Source organism: Neovison vison, chromosome 4 (assembly GCF_020171115.1).
Source record: "Neovison vison isolate M4711 chromosome 4, ASM_NN_V1, whole genome shotgun sequence".
NCBI classification, from domain to species: domain Eukaryota; kingdom Metazoa; phylum Chordata; class Mammalia; order Carnivora; family Mustelidae; genus Neogale; species Neogale vison.
In genome coordinates, this window is record NC_058094.1 from 171,432,162 (window position 1) to 171,449,769 (window position 17,608).

Sequence of the window (17,608 nt, forward strand, 5' to 3'; positions counted from 1 at the left end):
GGAAAGTAATTTTATAAGTGATTACAACACCTGCACCAATTCATTTATTTAATATGCATTTAACTGCAACTCTGTACCAGAAACTGGGTTAGATTCGAGAGACTGAAAAGCAAGATAGAGTCCTTGCCTTCAGATATCTCAATGGCTTAACTGAGCAAGCAGACAAAAAAACCCCACACAGTTCAGGTCGCAGTAGAATGTTCTTTGGGAGCTGCTGATGCAGATTAAACAGAGAAGTGTATCAAGGTTGGTTTAATAAAAGTGGAGACGGGGCGCATGGGTGGCTCAGTGGGTTAAAGCCTGGGTTAAAGCCAGGGTCCTGGGATCGAGCCCTCCATCGGGCTCTCTAGTCAGCGGGGAGCTGGCTTCCTCCTCTCTCTCTCTGCCTGCCTCTCTGCCTGCTTGTGATCTCTGTCTGTCAAATAAATAAATAAAAATCTTTTAAAAATTAAATTAAATTTAAAAAAAAAAAAGTGGAGACAAAGACCTGAGTTGAATTTTGAAGCTGTGGTAAGTTAATTCTTTGATGAACTGGTGGACAGGGAAGAGGAAGAAATGAATGAAAGTTTAATATATAAGAAAAAGGGTGAATATAAGAAACCAATAAAGTGATTAGATGAGAATTTCTGGACAGTGTGAAATAATTCATTGTCAGAAGAAAGGGAAAGGTGAATGGTCTTCCCCTTCATCATTTAGGATACATGTCAGTGAACAAGTTTGGGAAAGGGCAAAAAAAATTAGTTTTATATTAGACATGTAAAATTTGAGATACCTATGGGACATTCTTATGGGAACGTCACCTAATAGTTGTATAAATCTATACAAGGTTGCAGAGAGAAATTTGAAATGGAAGGCAATATTCAGAAGCAATTCAGATATTTCTGATTATAAAAATCAGGAAAGGAAGTAAGAAGAAGGAACAGAACAGAAGTTAAAATGGTCACAACAGAATACAACAAAGATTTGCTCTTTTATGGGATTAAAACCTTGAGCAAATTATTTAAACTGTCTCATCATAAGCTTCCTCATCTGCAAATGGAGAAAATGCCCAATACATGAGGTTGCTACACTTTGCATAAGCATTGACCTATGCCCTACAAATCACTATTATTTTATTATTATAAAATTAAGGAAGCATATTGCATGAAATGGAATTCTGAGTATGAAATTCTAGGAAAATGTGACTTTCAAGGGATGTACCAAGAAGGATGTATCCAATTATATAAGAAGAAACAACTCTAGAGATGGGAGACAATTATTTCCTAACATCCAAGGGAGAAGAGAGGTAACTGGGTAGCTCAGTTGATTTAGTATCCAGCTCTGATTTCGGCTCAGGTCATGATCTCTTGGTCATGAGATCAAGCCCAGAATTAGGCTCCTCACTCAGCAGGGAGTCTACTTCAGATTCTTTTCCTCCGCTCTTCCATCTCTCTCTCTCTGTCTTTCTCCAAGCAAATAAATAAATAAATCTTAAAAAAAAAAAAAAAGAAAATCCAAGGGAGGAGAGACTTTTAAGAAATATAAAAATAAGCAAGAATTTATTCTACACCCAGAAGTTTATTACTGACAACAGCAGACTCAATAGAGAGTAGAGTCAAAATCCCAACTACACAGAAGAGGAAATGAAAGAGTGGAAAAACAGCTCATTTTATTAAGTATTTAGTTGTGAAAAAAACAAAGGAATGGGAAGGTAAGCAGATTTACACTTGCTCAAAAATTTTTTAAAATTAAAAATTTAGGGGCATCTGGGTGGCTCAGTGGGTTAAGCCTCTGCCCTCGGCTCAAGTCATGATCTCAGGGTCCTGGGATCGAGCCCCGCGTCGGGCTCTCTCCTCAAGTGGAGAGCCTGCTTCCCCCCCTCCTCTGCCTGCCTCTCTGCCTACTTGTTTCTTCTCTCTCTGTGTGTCAAATAAATAAAATCTTTTAAAAAATTAAAAATTTAAAAAATTAAAAATTAAAAGCCTCCATTAGTTTTATATGTTGCTCATTTTATGCAACATTGCAGTCCTAGGAATTACTTATCTGCATTCCCTTTGGTCTTGAATCTCTATCAATTCTTATTGTTAATTTATAATGACATTGTAAACATTGCATATGCTTTTATAAACTAAATCAAATCACTTTAGTGCAGAGTGGGCTTATAGAAAGAGGGCTTACATGGGGGTGCCTTGGTGGTGCAGTTGGTTGAGCATCTGACTTTTGGTTTAGTCTCAGATTCTGATCTCAGGGTCATGAGATAGAGCCCTAAGTAAGGCTCCATGCTCATCATGGAGTCTGCTTGAGATTCTCTCCTTCTGTCCCTCCCTCCACTCAAGCTCTCTCTCTCAAATAAATAAAAACCTTAAAAAGGGGCCTACATAGTTAAGATAAAAAGGCAATAGAAGAGGACAGCTCAAGATGTGATAGCAAGGGGGTGAGATAATGAAGAAGAGTCAAAGAAGTGAGAGCAGCAGGGATCCAGAGAGGAAGGTGAATACACTTTATCTAGGAGAGAAGCCACATCTGAAAAGAGAATAGAGGAGGGAGTCAAGATAGACCTGCATAGCGATGTTTTCATAATGGTAGGAATAACAAACATAAGTTGAAGTACTTTCCTTTCCATGATACCTCACTGATAAATTAAGAGCAAAGGTAAATACTGATTTGTGGGGTGTGATATTTATAAAATTTGATGACCTTTTTAAGAAAAAAATGTGTAAAAATCTGGTTTTAGACATTACATATAAATATGTACATATACATATATGTATTTAGAATAAGAAATCACAACAGACTGCAAATTTAAGAGCACACAGACACTACATCATAAGGTCGAGAATAATAGCCTAATAATTTCATTAATGTTCATTTCTTGGCCTTTTGGCTAATCAAGTATAATAATTTCATTAATGAACTGCCTGATTGACTTAAACATTTTTTACATTTGGTCAGCTTTTCATAAGACAATAATTTTGAATAATATTTTTATGAAGAGATGACAAGATAAGATCAAATTGTAGATTTCTACAGGCCTCTATGTTAAATTATTTTAAACTGTCACACTTCTTCAGTGGTAGAATTTTAAATGAAAGAGAAGGTTATAAAATGAAAAAGACTTACTGGAGTAGTATTATCCACAGATATTTTAAGGACTCCATTATTCAAATGATCTGAGATTTGAGCCTTACTTGCTGATTTTTCCAGAAGATTTCTTAGTGACTACAGAATCTGTAGCACAACTGAACAATTTGTGTGTGTTTGTATATATGATCATGCTCACATATGCACACACATAGAATTTGACAATTAAGGTTTCTATTTTAATTAATAATATAGTAAATTTTCTTTGGATGCAGTTACCACAACCAATTCAGACCATATGCTTTTATCTATTGTTTCTGACTTTAGTCAAAACAATATTTTTGCCATGACTATGTGCTCCAACAAAATCTATATTCAAATTATCACCATAGGAAGAAGTAATAAAATCATTACTGTTTTACTTTTTTAATGGATTTTCTGTTTAAAGCCTTCTGATTGCTCTGATATAAAAATGGGATTGCTGAACCATTTTAAAGTTCTTCCTCCAATGAAGCCAAAATATCAACAGTTAATCACTTCACTTATAACACACATAAAAAACTTGGAATTGAACATGAACATTAACTTAGGACAATCACTTGATCTAAATGAAAGGTCATTCTTCAAAGAGTGATAGGCAAAGAGATTTTCTGCAGTTTAAATGGCTGTTTTGAGCAGATAATTAGCTATTAATTTAGAAGTAGATACTGATGCTTCTATAGCGTATTTGTGCTTATAGTTTCAATATGCACAATGATACCACCAGAGTTCCCATAGTTGATGGTACATGTTGATAAGTACTTCATAAAAATCATGTATTCATTATCAATTATCTCTGAGAAAAGAGAAACTCAGAACTGAATTTTCCATTCAGTATGCATTTTCATTTTTGCTGAAAAGTTTTATTGCAAAATAAAAGTGTACAAAACAAATATTTATAAATTTCAATTACATGTTTAGTTTTTTTAAAAAAAAACACTGAATAAGACTATTCAAAGCATTCATTAAAAATAATTGGCAGGACAGCTCATTCTCTCTTCCTCACATTTATTTAATATAAATCTAACCTATGATTTCCCCCAATCTCTACAGATATTACTAATTGGTATATTTGTTCTCCTTTGCATTTCACAAGGAGATGAGATTCCATGGGCTGGTATACAAGTTAGCCAAAAGGATTTTTAGTGCATATTTATTTTTTTCTTTGAACTCACTATATACTGTACTTCAGAAGAAATTGTTATTTGTTTTGCATGTGGGAATGGTTGGGAAAAGATAGTCATTTTTCTGGTTATGTTTCATATTTAATGATTATATGTAAAAATGAGAACACCATTCATTGGACAGATGTGCCTTATGTCCGACTAGAGGAAAACATAGCAGAAACTGGATATACAAACTGGAGAGACCACAAACCCATAATCATCAGAGCTTATGATAATGCACCCACTAATAACAGTACTTAAGATATAAAGTTCCTGGCTAAATACTAAATTGGGATAGATGCTGGCAAGCCAGGAACAGACCAGAAGACTCTTGGATAAACCTAATTATCATACTCACAGTGACCCCAAGACCCTATGTGATTTGGCCCCTCAGTATCATTCTCATAAACTACTCCTATCCATTCAGCTTCAGTCCCTCTGGCCATCTTGCTAATATCCCCCAGTTATGTCAAATGTTGTCCTGTCATGATGCTTTTATTTCTGTGTCTCTCTCTGCCTCAAATGCTTTTCTATGCTATAGCCAAATGGCTTGTTCCTTCATGTCCTTCTAGTCTCTACTCAGTGACTTCTTTCCTGCTCAACCTATAAAGAAGAACAAACAGAACACACACTACCAATGTATATTCTATTTACCTTCTCCACTGACACAATGTGTATTTTACTAGTTTAATCTGTCTGTCTCCATTGAAACATAAGGCCATGTGAGCAGAAAATGTTGTTTGTTTTGTTACAAGTGGAGTGGAAGTTCTAAGACTTGTTCCTGACATCTGTTAGCCATTTAATAAATAAACTCTGGATCAATTGATGTTACTACTAATATTGTTATTATTAAGCTATCATTTTACTTTTTACTTAGCTGCTGCATCATTAGTCTACTTGAGCATGGATTACACTGTCCACTTTTATTCTTTTTAATTAAATTATAGGAGTAAGCTACATGATCCTCATTCCTATAAGATTCTGAGATAACCATCTACTACGAGTTTCCCTGTATTCATTCATTAATAGGGACATGTCCTTTACCAGCCTGGGGCTTATGGGAAGGTCGTGCCAGGGAAACACACTGGAGAGGCTTAGCCAACTGTGAATATTCAAATAAAATAGTTTGTTATTTATTAGAAGCCTCACTTCTGTAGAATAAAATAAGAAACAGGTTAGATCATATAGACAAATTGGTTATTTCTAGAAGCAATTCAGGTGAAGTTGTTCTTTTTAGAGTGTTCAGGGAATTTAGATAAGTGAAAATCTCTAAATAAAAACATAGGTGTCTAGTCTTATTGTTATTCAGCCAGCTACTATTGTTTCTTTATGAGATGAGTAATAACATTTCAGATTTTTGAGCATCTTTAAAGTCATAATGCATTTGCTGATACATGTGGGAAGTGACTACAGAGTTGTAATACCTGAAATGGGGAAGTTCTTCTACAAGGCAGATGATTATATAATTTTGTTAATTGTAATGATATGTTAATGTTTTGTTACTTTTGCTAACCTATAGATTTTTACTATAAAAATATAAATCAATTGTCAAACTAATAAAGTGATAAAGACAGAATTATGCTCACCCATTTAGAGACACCTGGAAGGCTCAGTCAATTAAGCATCTGAATCTTGATTTCAGATCAGGTCATGATCTCTGGGTCATAAGAATGAGCCCTGCATCAGGCTCCACACTTAGTGGGGAGTCTGCTTGAGATTTTCTCTCTCCGTTTCCCTCTGCCACCACCCCCTCCCAAATAAATAAATAAATCTTTAAACACACAAACAAAAAAAGAAGTGGTTCACAAAATCATCATAAAATAGGGTTAATCTTAAGGACTAAAAGGGTGAGCTGAGTGCTTTATTTTTATCTTACCAACATTTTTTTTACAACTAGCAACATTTTTTTCTGGAAACTTCCAGAAATATAGACTGAATTTTGATGAACTTTTTCTCAGCCTTCTGAGGATTTTGTTTAACTCTCTGACATAACAAGATTCCAAAGCAAGAGACATATGTAGTAGGTCATAAGTTCTGATTCAAGATGGATTTTATTTACATAAAATATGGTAGAAATTTTGTTATATAAAATTATATCTTAAAGTAAGAAAGTAATAAAATCTGTGGAATCTTTTATATCTTCTCTAAGTTACACATTTATTTTAATAGAATATATTAAAGATTTCACTATGTGTAAGTATCTGATACTCAGAATATGTGAATTTGTAGACTGTTAAATTTTATTTTTACTATTATGTATGTTTTGCATTTAGTTCAGTTAGATGAAACCAAAGATTTCTATAAAGCACCTTTCATGAAAGATTCATTATACCTCATTTTGGTAACAATCTGGAAAATAATTTGCATGATTTGAAAAGATTTATCTTACATATTATTTCAGTTCAATAAATACTTGATATTTTTTCTGAAATATTTTAGGGATGGTATGCAAATAAAATAAACCATCTGTACTTTCACAAAGCTTTGAGTTGGAAAAGAAAAAGCTATGTCACAAGTACATAAAAACTTGATATTGACGTTTCATAGGCCACATTAGCATATGCAGTTGTTGGAGAAGCTAGAGATATGCGTATTTACTTTAATGTGGTAAAGGAAAAAAAAAATCTCATCATTCTCTAACCAGAAAGCAATACATATTTTGTATTTCATCTTTTCCAACTAGTTTATACCTCCAAATAATTTATTCAATTAGATCACAATATGCATTATCAGGAAGAAACCAGTTTTATGACATAGATAATAGTGTTAGAGATCACTAAATAGAATAGGATCAGAGAGATTTTATATAAGGAGATATAATGGGAATAAACAAACAAATAGCCATTTTTGTCTTGAAAACAATTAAAGACAAAAAGAGAAATGTCCAAAGAGTTTGATATTTACTCAATAATTCACACTAAGGATTAGTTTCAATACACCAAGAAAAGTCTCTACTCTGTAAACAAACTGTCAGAAAAGAAAAAAATAATAAAGACAGAATAAGAGAAGAGATACAAATGATGGTGTGGTAAAAAGGAAAAATGGGGAAAAGGGAAATTAAAATAACAAGTAAGGGGCACCTGGGTGGCTCAACTGGTTAAGCCACTGCCTTTGGCTCAAGTCATGATCCTGGAGTCCCAGGACTGAGCTCTGCTTCAGGCTCCCTGCTCAGGAGGTAGTCTGTTTCTCCCTCTGACTCTCTCCCCTCTCATGCTTTCTCTCTTCCTCTCTTGCTCTCTCTCATTCTCTCTCTCTCTCTCTCAAATAAATAATCTTTTGAAAGATAAATTAGATAATGAATAACTATAGGCTCATGGACACAGATAAAAATATACCTATATATCTATATAAATATAGATATATCTATATTTATGTATAAATCTATATTTATAGATTTATATATAGATTTATAAATCTAGATGTATATTTATATCTATATATCTATATAGATATCTTCTAGCAGTGGGAAAGTAATACACCAGAAACAAAGATGAAACTAAATAACAATGAATATTAGATTTGTAAATACACCTTAGAGAATGGAAAAGTTTCCAAAGCAAAACACTAAAAGGGAATGACTGTAAGAGTAGCTCTGTCAACAAAGCTTGATTAGGGGTAGCACTGCAAGAAACAGGTGTGGGAAGAGTTATGACATGCAAGCAGGTCAGTCACGGGACTAAGTGGAGGCTTACAGCACAATCTGGCCACAGTCCCCATTAAGAGCAGCTACCTGCGGCATTCGCCTCCAGGATAACAAGGAACAACTCTCTTAGAAGCTCAGGTCAGCCAGTGGGGACACAGCGTGGGCAATGGTATCAGAAACGGCATTCTCACAGGGATCCAATTGAAACTAAAAATTCAATGCAATTACGTTCAAACTCTTTTTTTTTTTTTTAAACTTGAGACATGAACAAACAACAGAGAGGGAATGTCATTAAATTTTGAGAGATAATTAGGGAATTAAAGTATATAAAATCTATTATTAGAATCAATAAGCAGATTAACAAAGCAAAGAACAGCAATGCTCTAACATATGTATTATTTCATCATATACAAAATAGTCAAATCAGTGGTGAAACAGTGAACTAATGAATAGCTTTTGTTGAGATAATGACATTTTTTTAAAGAGAGTTGGGGAGGGACAGAGGGAGAGGGAGAGATAAAATCTTAAGTAGGCTCCACGCCCAACATGGAATCCAACTGCTGGGCTCAATCTCACCACCCTGAGGTGATGACCTGAGATGAAATCAACTCAGACACTTAATTGGCTGAGCCATGCAGACATCCTGGACAGCTACATTTCAATGTAAGGGGGAAAATGTGCTCCACTACTACTTAATCCATATCTTTCAATGCATTTCTAAGATAAAATGCAATTTTTAAAGACTGAAGGTCAGAGGGGCACCTGGGTGGCTCAGTTGGTTAAGTGTCTGCCTTCAGCTCAGGTCATGATCTCAGGGTCTTGGGATTGAGCCCCACATCGGGCTCCCTGCTTAGCAGGGAGTATGCTTCTCTCTCTCCCTCTCTCATTCCTCCTGTTTGTACTCTTGCTCTCTCTGTCAAATAAATAAATAAGATCCTTAAAAAAAAAGAGATTAAAGGTCAGAAATTTAAAACAAAATGTAAAAGTAATAAAAGAAAATATACAGGAACATTTCATAATCTTTGCTTGAGGAAAGGGTTTTCTAAAACATATAAAAGAGAGTAATCATTCTTCACAGAATTAGTAGATGAAAATTTTGAATATTTATATGGACAAAAATATGTAAATTGAAAGAATACAGAGCAAAGTAGAAGAAAACATTTGCAATGTTTATAAAATTATGACATTAATACATAATGAGATCTCAAAATGAACATAAAAAAAGACAAATATATCAAAAGGAATATGGGCAAATAAAAGAGCATACGCTTTACTCAAAAAATACAAAAGTTTAGTATACACACGCAAAAAAAAAAAAAAAAAAAACTTATTGGGAGCATGTTTTTTTTGGCCTTATTTGATTAGGGGAAACAGTGCTGAGAATGGTTTTGGTAGATCTATCACACAAATAAACCAACTGTATTGACCCAAAGAATGGGGTAGGCATATGGACAAACTAGGTCAATGAGACCATTTTTCTCTGAAATTTGAATCTGAATTTTGATCTAAGACGTATTTATGGGCTACTGATTCATCCATACGTGACAACCTATAAAAACGGTACTACAAAAGACTGATGACTGTCTAAGAATTTACAATGATTATTAAACATATAATTGGGAAATCACCCCAATTGCACCATATCATATGGCATATAACACCTATTATATAGCAATCAATCTACTTATTTAGTGGTTCTCTATGCTGGCTGCATAGAATCGAATGGGGAGCTTTTAAGACATTGAAATGCTTGGGTCCACCCCTCAGATACTCAAAATCTCCCTATACTCTGCACCACTCCTTCAACCTATACCTTTTTCTTTCTAATTTTTTTTTTCCCCTCATAGGGACTTTTTTATTCTCACTCTTTAAGGATAAAAGAAAAGAAAAAAAAATGATTTACCAATACCTCTCCATGATATGCCAGAAGAAGCAGGAAGTGGACAGCTTGGCGGTACAACCATACTAGGAGTAATACGAGGAGGACAGGAAAGGCAGCCAGTTGACCAGGGAGCCATATTGTACACAATAAAACCTGTCTACCTTTTCTGGGCAGAATGATGTCCAAAGTTTATGAAACACATCAATGCAACAGTAATGGTTAATGACATGCCTTAGACTATGAAGGACTTGGAAAGGACAAGAATAGAGAATCAGTGATGAAAGGAAAGCTTATATAAGTGAACTTCTTATATAAGAATTAACCCATAGTTGGGACTGAAAATGACCCAAAGGAATCCCAGTCAGCATTTTTCTTAGTTACTCCTAGTGAGTGTGCAAAAAAAAGGCTTATGTTCATATTAGTAGGAGGGGAGGCTATTGAAAGAGATAAACAACACTAATTAATCTTCAACAAGAAAGGTAGATACTGACTCTGGAGTGCTCAGTCATCAAAGAAACCAATGAGTGAACTCCAATATGTTGATGTACTCTAAGGGCCTCAGCCAACTGTTTAGAAGTAGCCTAAATTCACCTGACCCCTTTCATAATGGAATGTAGCCTTTGCCTCATTGCACTAGGAATTTGTTCTAGTAATTGAATTTACTTTTCCTTCCCATTACGTCTTTGTCAATGGTAACTGCAATTGATTTATTGAATGACTTATATACTATCATAGTGTCTCACATGTTGCGGTATCCTTTCAAAAAATTCCTTTCAATGAGAAGGAAGAAAGGCAGTGAGCTGATGCCCCCAAGACTTAAAAGTCTTCTCTTGTATTTCATCAGGCAGAAGCAGTTGGTCAGTAGAACGCTGAAATAGCCTACTAAAAGCTCAGTCCCTGAATCAGTGGGAACACTTAAAGAGTGTACTACAAACTTCTGCTGCACAGACTCTAAACTATATGATGCTGCTTACTCATTTGAGAAAATACATGGTCCCGGGGCCAAAAGGTACATGTTGAGTGATGAAACTTACAATTAGACTTAATACATATTGTGATGGTTAATTTTACGTGTCAACTTGGTTGGGTCATGGGATGACCAGATAATTGATCAAACATTTTTCTGGGTTTTTCTGTGAGGGTATTTTTAATAATACTTAAATTGGTAGACTGTGTAAAGGAGATTGTCCTCTATAATGTGGGTAGGCCCCATCCAATCAGCTGAAAGTAAAAAAAAAATAACAGACTGACCCTACTCCAGAAAGAGAGAGCTCTTTAGCTTGATGCCTGCAAACTAGGACAGTGGCTCCTTCTGGTTTTAAAATACCATGCCAGCCTTCAGATTCAAACTGAAACATCAACTCTGTAGACTTTGTACTTGTCAGTCTCCAAGAGCATATAAGCCAATTCCTTATAATAAATCCTTCTCTATATACCTTATTGGATCTCTTTCTCTGACAAACACTGATGAGTACATCCACTTTCAAAATTCTGCTTCCCATCCCCTCAGTTTTTAACTATCATGGTTTAGATGCTTTAACACCAAAGTGGAGAATGCTGCCATATGAGACAATAAAGTTTTCACTGAGTTAGGAGCTATAACTGACATATAGACGTTTTTGAGGGGTTTTATAGGACTAGGCAAATAAGAAAAAAAAAAAAAGATGATTTACCTAATATAGTGGATTCTGATTCCCAAGGACAAAGAGATTTGTTGCTATCCAATGGGCATAGAGAGTACGAATAGGATCTCTCCTTCTAGCGTTGGTTTATCATGAAAGATCAGGCAATATATAATTACAAATAACCCCAAATCATAGGGGCACAGCCTTAGAGACGTTTATTTATCCCTCATTCTATGGGGATCACAGGTAAAGCAGTATGTGTTGCTGGCGGGGGGTGGGGGTCCTTTCTATCTCTCTTCACTCTGTGATCCAAGCTAACAAAAGAGCCAATATCTAGAATATTGCTGGTTACTGTGGCAAATGATAAGAAAGCATGGAAAATCTACTTTATCCCAGAGGTTTATTATGAGAAACATACGGATACTCCACATTGCTATGATTAAAGAAAGTAAATATAATCAAACACCTGGAGAAGACCTGGAGATATTTGATAGATAACTTTAATACTGCCATATACCACCACGCCTTTCAGTAACGGCAAATGAGAGACTAATTCAGCACTATGCAAACAATACTACCAAAGTCTCAAAACTATCAGGTAAAAATGGGTCACCGCACTGGGTACAAATGTATAAGCAGGAGAAACATTCTAAGTTTCACCTACAGCTTTCAACCAGTTGCAAACCCAGTGCCACAGACTTTACATGTGTTTCATTCTTTATATTATTAAAATCATCATTCAATTAAATTCACATTTGTAGTTAAATTTTTTAATTTCTCATTACATTTCTGTATGTTAATCCCAAATGTGTGGAGAGTGAGGAGAAAGTAGTCATCTCCAGTTGTTTCCTGCTAACCAGGACTTGGAGTTGTATATTGTGACTTTTAAAAAGTTTGGGGTGTCTACATTTTAGAAGAATGTGTGCTCTCGGTTGTGCATTTGGTGGTGGCAATACTGACTAGTATAATTTTTTTCAATTGTTGTGTTCAGAAAAGAAGGGATATTGGACAGCCCTATGGCTGCACTGTGCTGAATACCTATGGTTTATCTCCTCCAAGAATTCCTCTTTCATCCTCAGGTTATATATCCTTGTCTAGCTGTAGGGGAATAAACCATGTAGATAAAGCCTTGACACGACTGTCAGTCAAGATCCCCCATCCTAAACAGGCCAAGGCTGTGGCATGGAAAATGAGAGAAACCAATAAATATACTTTTCACTGGGATCTGAATGTTGAGCAGAGAAATAAGAATACTAAAAGCAACTGGAATCAATTCCTCTTGGAAAGAACTACCATGGGACTTTGTCCTTTTAGTCCCGCTACTCCATTTCCTCAAATTGTCCTGATCCCTATCTTTGCTGAAACAGAGTTCTTTATTTTTTCTATTAATTCTAGCAGCGACCTCATAATTGAACTTTATTTTAGGTAATAAGCCAGGGTACATTTCTGTTGTTTATAGAAAAGTGTATCTAATTAATGCCATATTAAACTTTATAATTGATAAAACACATGAAAATGAAAATGACAAGTATATTTTCACCTATCACATTGGACTAAAACAGAAATTACTGAAGATAGCCAATTTAAAGAATCTTGTGGGAAATTAGCTTTATATACATAGCTGCTGGAATTATTCAATACAAATTTTTTGATTTTTGATTTCATTTTGGCAGAACCTTACACAATTAAAATGGAAAATATTCTCAATCAAGCAATTCTACCTATATCAACCATTCTATGCAAACATTTGGACAAACTTTCGAAAGACATAAATACATTGATAAATGCTAACTTTGCAAATTTGGTAATAATTGAAAAGTACAGACAACCTCAATGTTTATCAATAATGGAACAGCTAACAAAACCATGGAATACTGTGCAGCTCTTAAAGATAATGAAACTTATCAATATCTGCTGAACTCAATCAATATCCATCATATGCTTTTGAGTTAAAAAAAAAAAAAAGCAAGTTGCAGAACAATAAATGATCTATACTCCAAGTTAAATAGGGGCTCCTGGGTGGTTCAGTGGGTTAAAGCCTCTGCCTTTGGCTCAGGTCATGATCCCAGGGTCCTGGGATTGAGCCCCACATTGGTCTCTGCTCAGTGGGGAGCCTGCTTCCCTTTCTCTCTATGCCTGCCTCTCTGGCCACTTATGATCTCTGTCTGTCAAATAAATAAACAAAATCTTTTTTTTAATCTACTTATTCAAACAACATACATATGCGTGTGTGTATATGAACACTCTGTATGCATGAATACATTGTATATAAATACATCACATACACACATTAGATTGTACGCTCTTGTAAGAAGTCCTGGGAGGATACACACAAACAATCTGCAGTGCTGTCACATGAGGAGTGTTTGTGCTTGAAGGGGAGCCTTTAACTTACTTTCTAAATGAGACTCATTGTAATGTGGATTTTCACAAGTACATATATTACTTTTTTTTTTCAGTGTATTAAAATCGAGTACTGGATAATAAGATGCCTAAAAATGAAAGAGTGAAAAGAAGCATGTAGTACACTTTTAAAGTGGAGTGGGGAAAAAAATGAAAATGAAAACAAGGCTAAAATCAATATTATTACAGAATGTTTATATAAAGCTACAAACATGCAATTATTAATTATTAACTAATATTACTATAAATAATATTGAGAATAAGGAATATTAGTTGGGGACATTTGTACTAAGCATATTTTTACATGCTTCATAGGTATCATCCCATTTAACTTCACAACTATCCGATGAGACAGGTATTACTTTTCTCATTTTACAGAAATGAGTCAAAGACACATGGGCTTATAATTAGCATGTCAGTAGGCATTGCATTTAATTATGGAATACAGGCAAATTCTCAATTTATGGGTCTGCAGAGAACTCCACAGGTCCTGAATGGCTAAATTTGAACACACCATTGCTTGAGCCTTTAGAATAACAGCTACCTCTCTGAAATTTGGAGAATATTGAAGAACAAGAAAAAGAGCCATTCTGACTAAGCTTCTGTGTCAACATTAAGACTTTTCTTCTGCATGGCTTTCTCTAGATCAGGACTTCTTGCCTGCGCCTCAAGGAGCCAATAATCTGATCATGACCCTTTAGATTCTGCAGTCTGGAACTTGACAAAGACACTGTTCTGAACTAAATGCTTAGGATGATCCTGCCTTCTACAGCAAGGAGGCTCTCCAGATCACCGCTCAGCAGGTGCTGGCCAGAAGGTGGCAGGGAGCAGAGGAAAGAGAAGAAAGTGTTGCAGGAGTCTGTATTAATTCACTGTATTTTACTTACATGTATTTAACATTAGACACTAAGGTATACACTTTATTCTGAGCATTAAGAGAGTCCAATTTCAAGATTTGATTTCTAGTTTCTGAGAATAACCCAGAAAACTTATTTTAATCACATTGATGTTTTATGCTGTTGTTTTCTCATTAATAAAGAAGATCAGATAAGCATTATCTGGAAGATAATGCTTCCTTCCACTACATCTGGTCTAATGCTTACTCAAGTTGATAGTGAGAAAACAGGTCAGTGGAAGACACTGTTAGTTAACGAGGCCAAAGTAATGATGACTGAATTCAGCATATACTTGTGTTGTAAAAGGTACACAGTTTGCTGCTGGAAAAAATAAACTTCTGTTGCCATGTCTTACTTATTAATAAAGTGTCTTGTAAGAAAGTGGTGGTCACTAGATTTCGTAAGCAGTAAATGAAAACATCATGTCATGATTTCTATTCTTTGTTAACTAGCTTTTTCCTCTATAGTAGATCCTCTTTCTGTATTTAAAAAGGAGAAGAAGAGACAGTGATTCTTCAAACAGATGGTTTGGATGTTTAGGTACCCAGCCAGTGTGTTTGTGTGATTAGTAGTAGTAGTAATAGTAGTAGTAGTAATAGTAGTAGTACTAGAGCAGTACTTTACAAAACTAAGAAGGGGCAAAAAAATCTGCTTGAAACAGACTATTTCAGATGCTAAAAATAGCATCTGTACCAGTTACTCTTATATAGTTGATATTCAATGTTTTTATGTGTACTAATCTGGCTGCTATATTCAAATAGCATTATTTCTAGGTACATCAGGCTGCTTCTTTTAGTAATTACTATTAAATGAGTCAATGGCAATGATTTATCCTTGGACTTACCCTGGCATTGGTCCATTTCCAGAAAGGCTGTAAACCTGACGAGGATTTAGGAGATATTGGAATTTTCTATAAATTCTATAAAGATGAAAATATGGGGGAAAAAAAGGACTTTAGTCTCCAATTTTTAAATAAATAGCACCTCTTAATGTTATAATTATATACATGGTTGTAACTAAATATATTTGATAAATTTTACATTAATAATATGAGAAGTATAACAGCTCAATAAGAAAAAGAGATTTAATAGCCAATTAAGGGCAATAAAGCTTATAAATTAGAAATAGTGATATTTGCATTCTAAATACGGATATGTATTTAGAATATTATTTTTCCTGTTTTTGAATATTGTTTAGCTAATTAGATTTCAAATACATTTTTTAAGAGTATCAGAATAAAATTACTTACCTACCTTCCTCTAATTGATCCTTGTGAAGTTTACAGGTTTGGGGTCAATCTAATCAAGCTGAAATCTATCCCACATATAAAATAGGACTGTGCATGTTGTATGTATGCATGTAACCAAAGAATGTGACCCCATCTGCTTAATTATTTCACATAAACCACTATCTGATCAGTCAGCTAACACAACTGCTAAACTGTTTCGATGGACACATATTAAATAATTCATTTTTTTCCCAGAAGAAATCAATCATTGCCCAACAAATGCAACACAATTGTTTCTAAGTAAATACACATTCCATATTGGTATTCTTAGATTAAATATTAAAAATGAAGGAATATATTTAGTTTTTATTATATAAATGTAAAAATATTACCATGGATTTTGCAAACATATTCAGACTATCTTTACTGATAGGAACTGTCCAAATTCACTATGTAGTATCTGTTTCTATCACCCCACTCCCAAATCTAAAATAACCTCACATTCTAGTTCTTGATTGATTATATGAACCAGTGTCTCAAGAAAGATACTAAGAGTCATTCTCAGTACTTCTCAGTACTTCTTTTTCCCCAGCATCTGAACCTGACTGGAGTACAGTCCTGCACCTTCTAACAGTAATGTCTATTAAACTTGGCAATTCTATCTCATTGCCTTTGCTCAGGCATTCCAGGTCTCTCACCAGCTCTGTATAGTCTATACCTATCTTGTCCTCTTACACAGGGCTGTTTAAATACAGCCATGTTGTTTCTGTGATGATAAGTTCCTAGGGCCAAGTTATTTACAATAAAAAATATTTTATTATATTTAACATAGGTTAAGTCTTCTCTCTCTCTTCCTTTGCCTTAAATTTTAACTTTAGTGATTATCTCTTCATTCCCCAAAAAGACAACACGCTTTCACAAATCTCTTTCCTTCACCTGGAAATCTACACATATCATCTACTTATACCAACTCAAAAGCTACTTCCTGTCCAAAGACTTCTCAGTCTTCAGATATCCTTCCTTCCTCTGAACTTCCACAGCACCTTTATTTTAAACATTTCTAGTTCAGCATTCATCTTATGATACTATGGTGTATCTGTTTGGGCCTGCCTCACTGCATGGCTGTATTCTAGGTCTTTTATCCCCAGTTCCTAGAAGTCTGGATTCACTCAGGTGTTGCTGTTTGAATGAATGAATGCTATGTGAACATTTTCACACCTGTTGACTGCTACAGGGAAACTGTGTGACTATATAATTTTGTAAACTTTTGCTACTTATTTAACATATCAAAGTCAAGAAACCCAGTATTTTTAAAGGAAATCCTGAATGAAATATCATTGTTTGTGAAAGATGACTCTTATTCAATTCATCATAAAAGGTTTGCATTCATAATAGGTTTCCTTTACATGCTTACATATTTACATTACCTGTGACTTTGATCGGTCCCTGTTCATGTATGAAGAACAAAACACAAGTGGGGATACATATAAGAGCACTCAAATGTCATCCCTTCACCCCACTTAATTTGCTGATGACTTCAGTGTATCTGTGTATTTTTTCCTTGATGGGATAAGGTTAAGTCAGATATTCAGTTAAGGGTCATCCTGCATGATGGATGTTCTAATTTGAGGGGAACATTTTCCTTTTGAAAATATACCTTTTCTTT

General features: G+C 34.7%; 1 protein-coding gene across 4 annotated transcripts in view; it reads right to left on the reverse strand.

The window, feature by feature from the left end:
- DGKB (diacylglycerol kinase beta) overlaps positions 1 to 17,608 on the reverse strand; it is a 693,878-nt gene that overhangs the window by 414,611 nt on the left and 261,659 nt on the right. For all 4 annotated transcript variants that reach the window (XM_044246133.1, XM_044246130.1, XM_044246131.1 and 1 more), the window contains one exon: positions 15,559 to 15,633. In XM_044246133.1, coding sequence (XP_044102068.1) covers positions 15,559 to 15,633 — 75 coding nt within the window. The remainder of the gene's footprint in view (positions 1 to 15,558; positions 15,634 to 17,608) is intronic.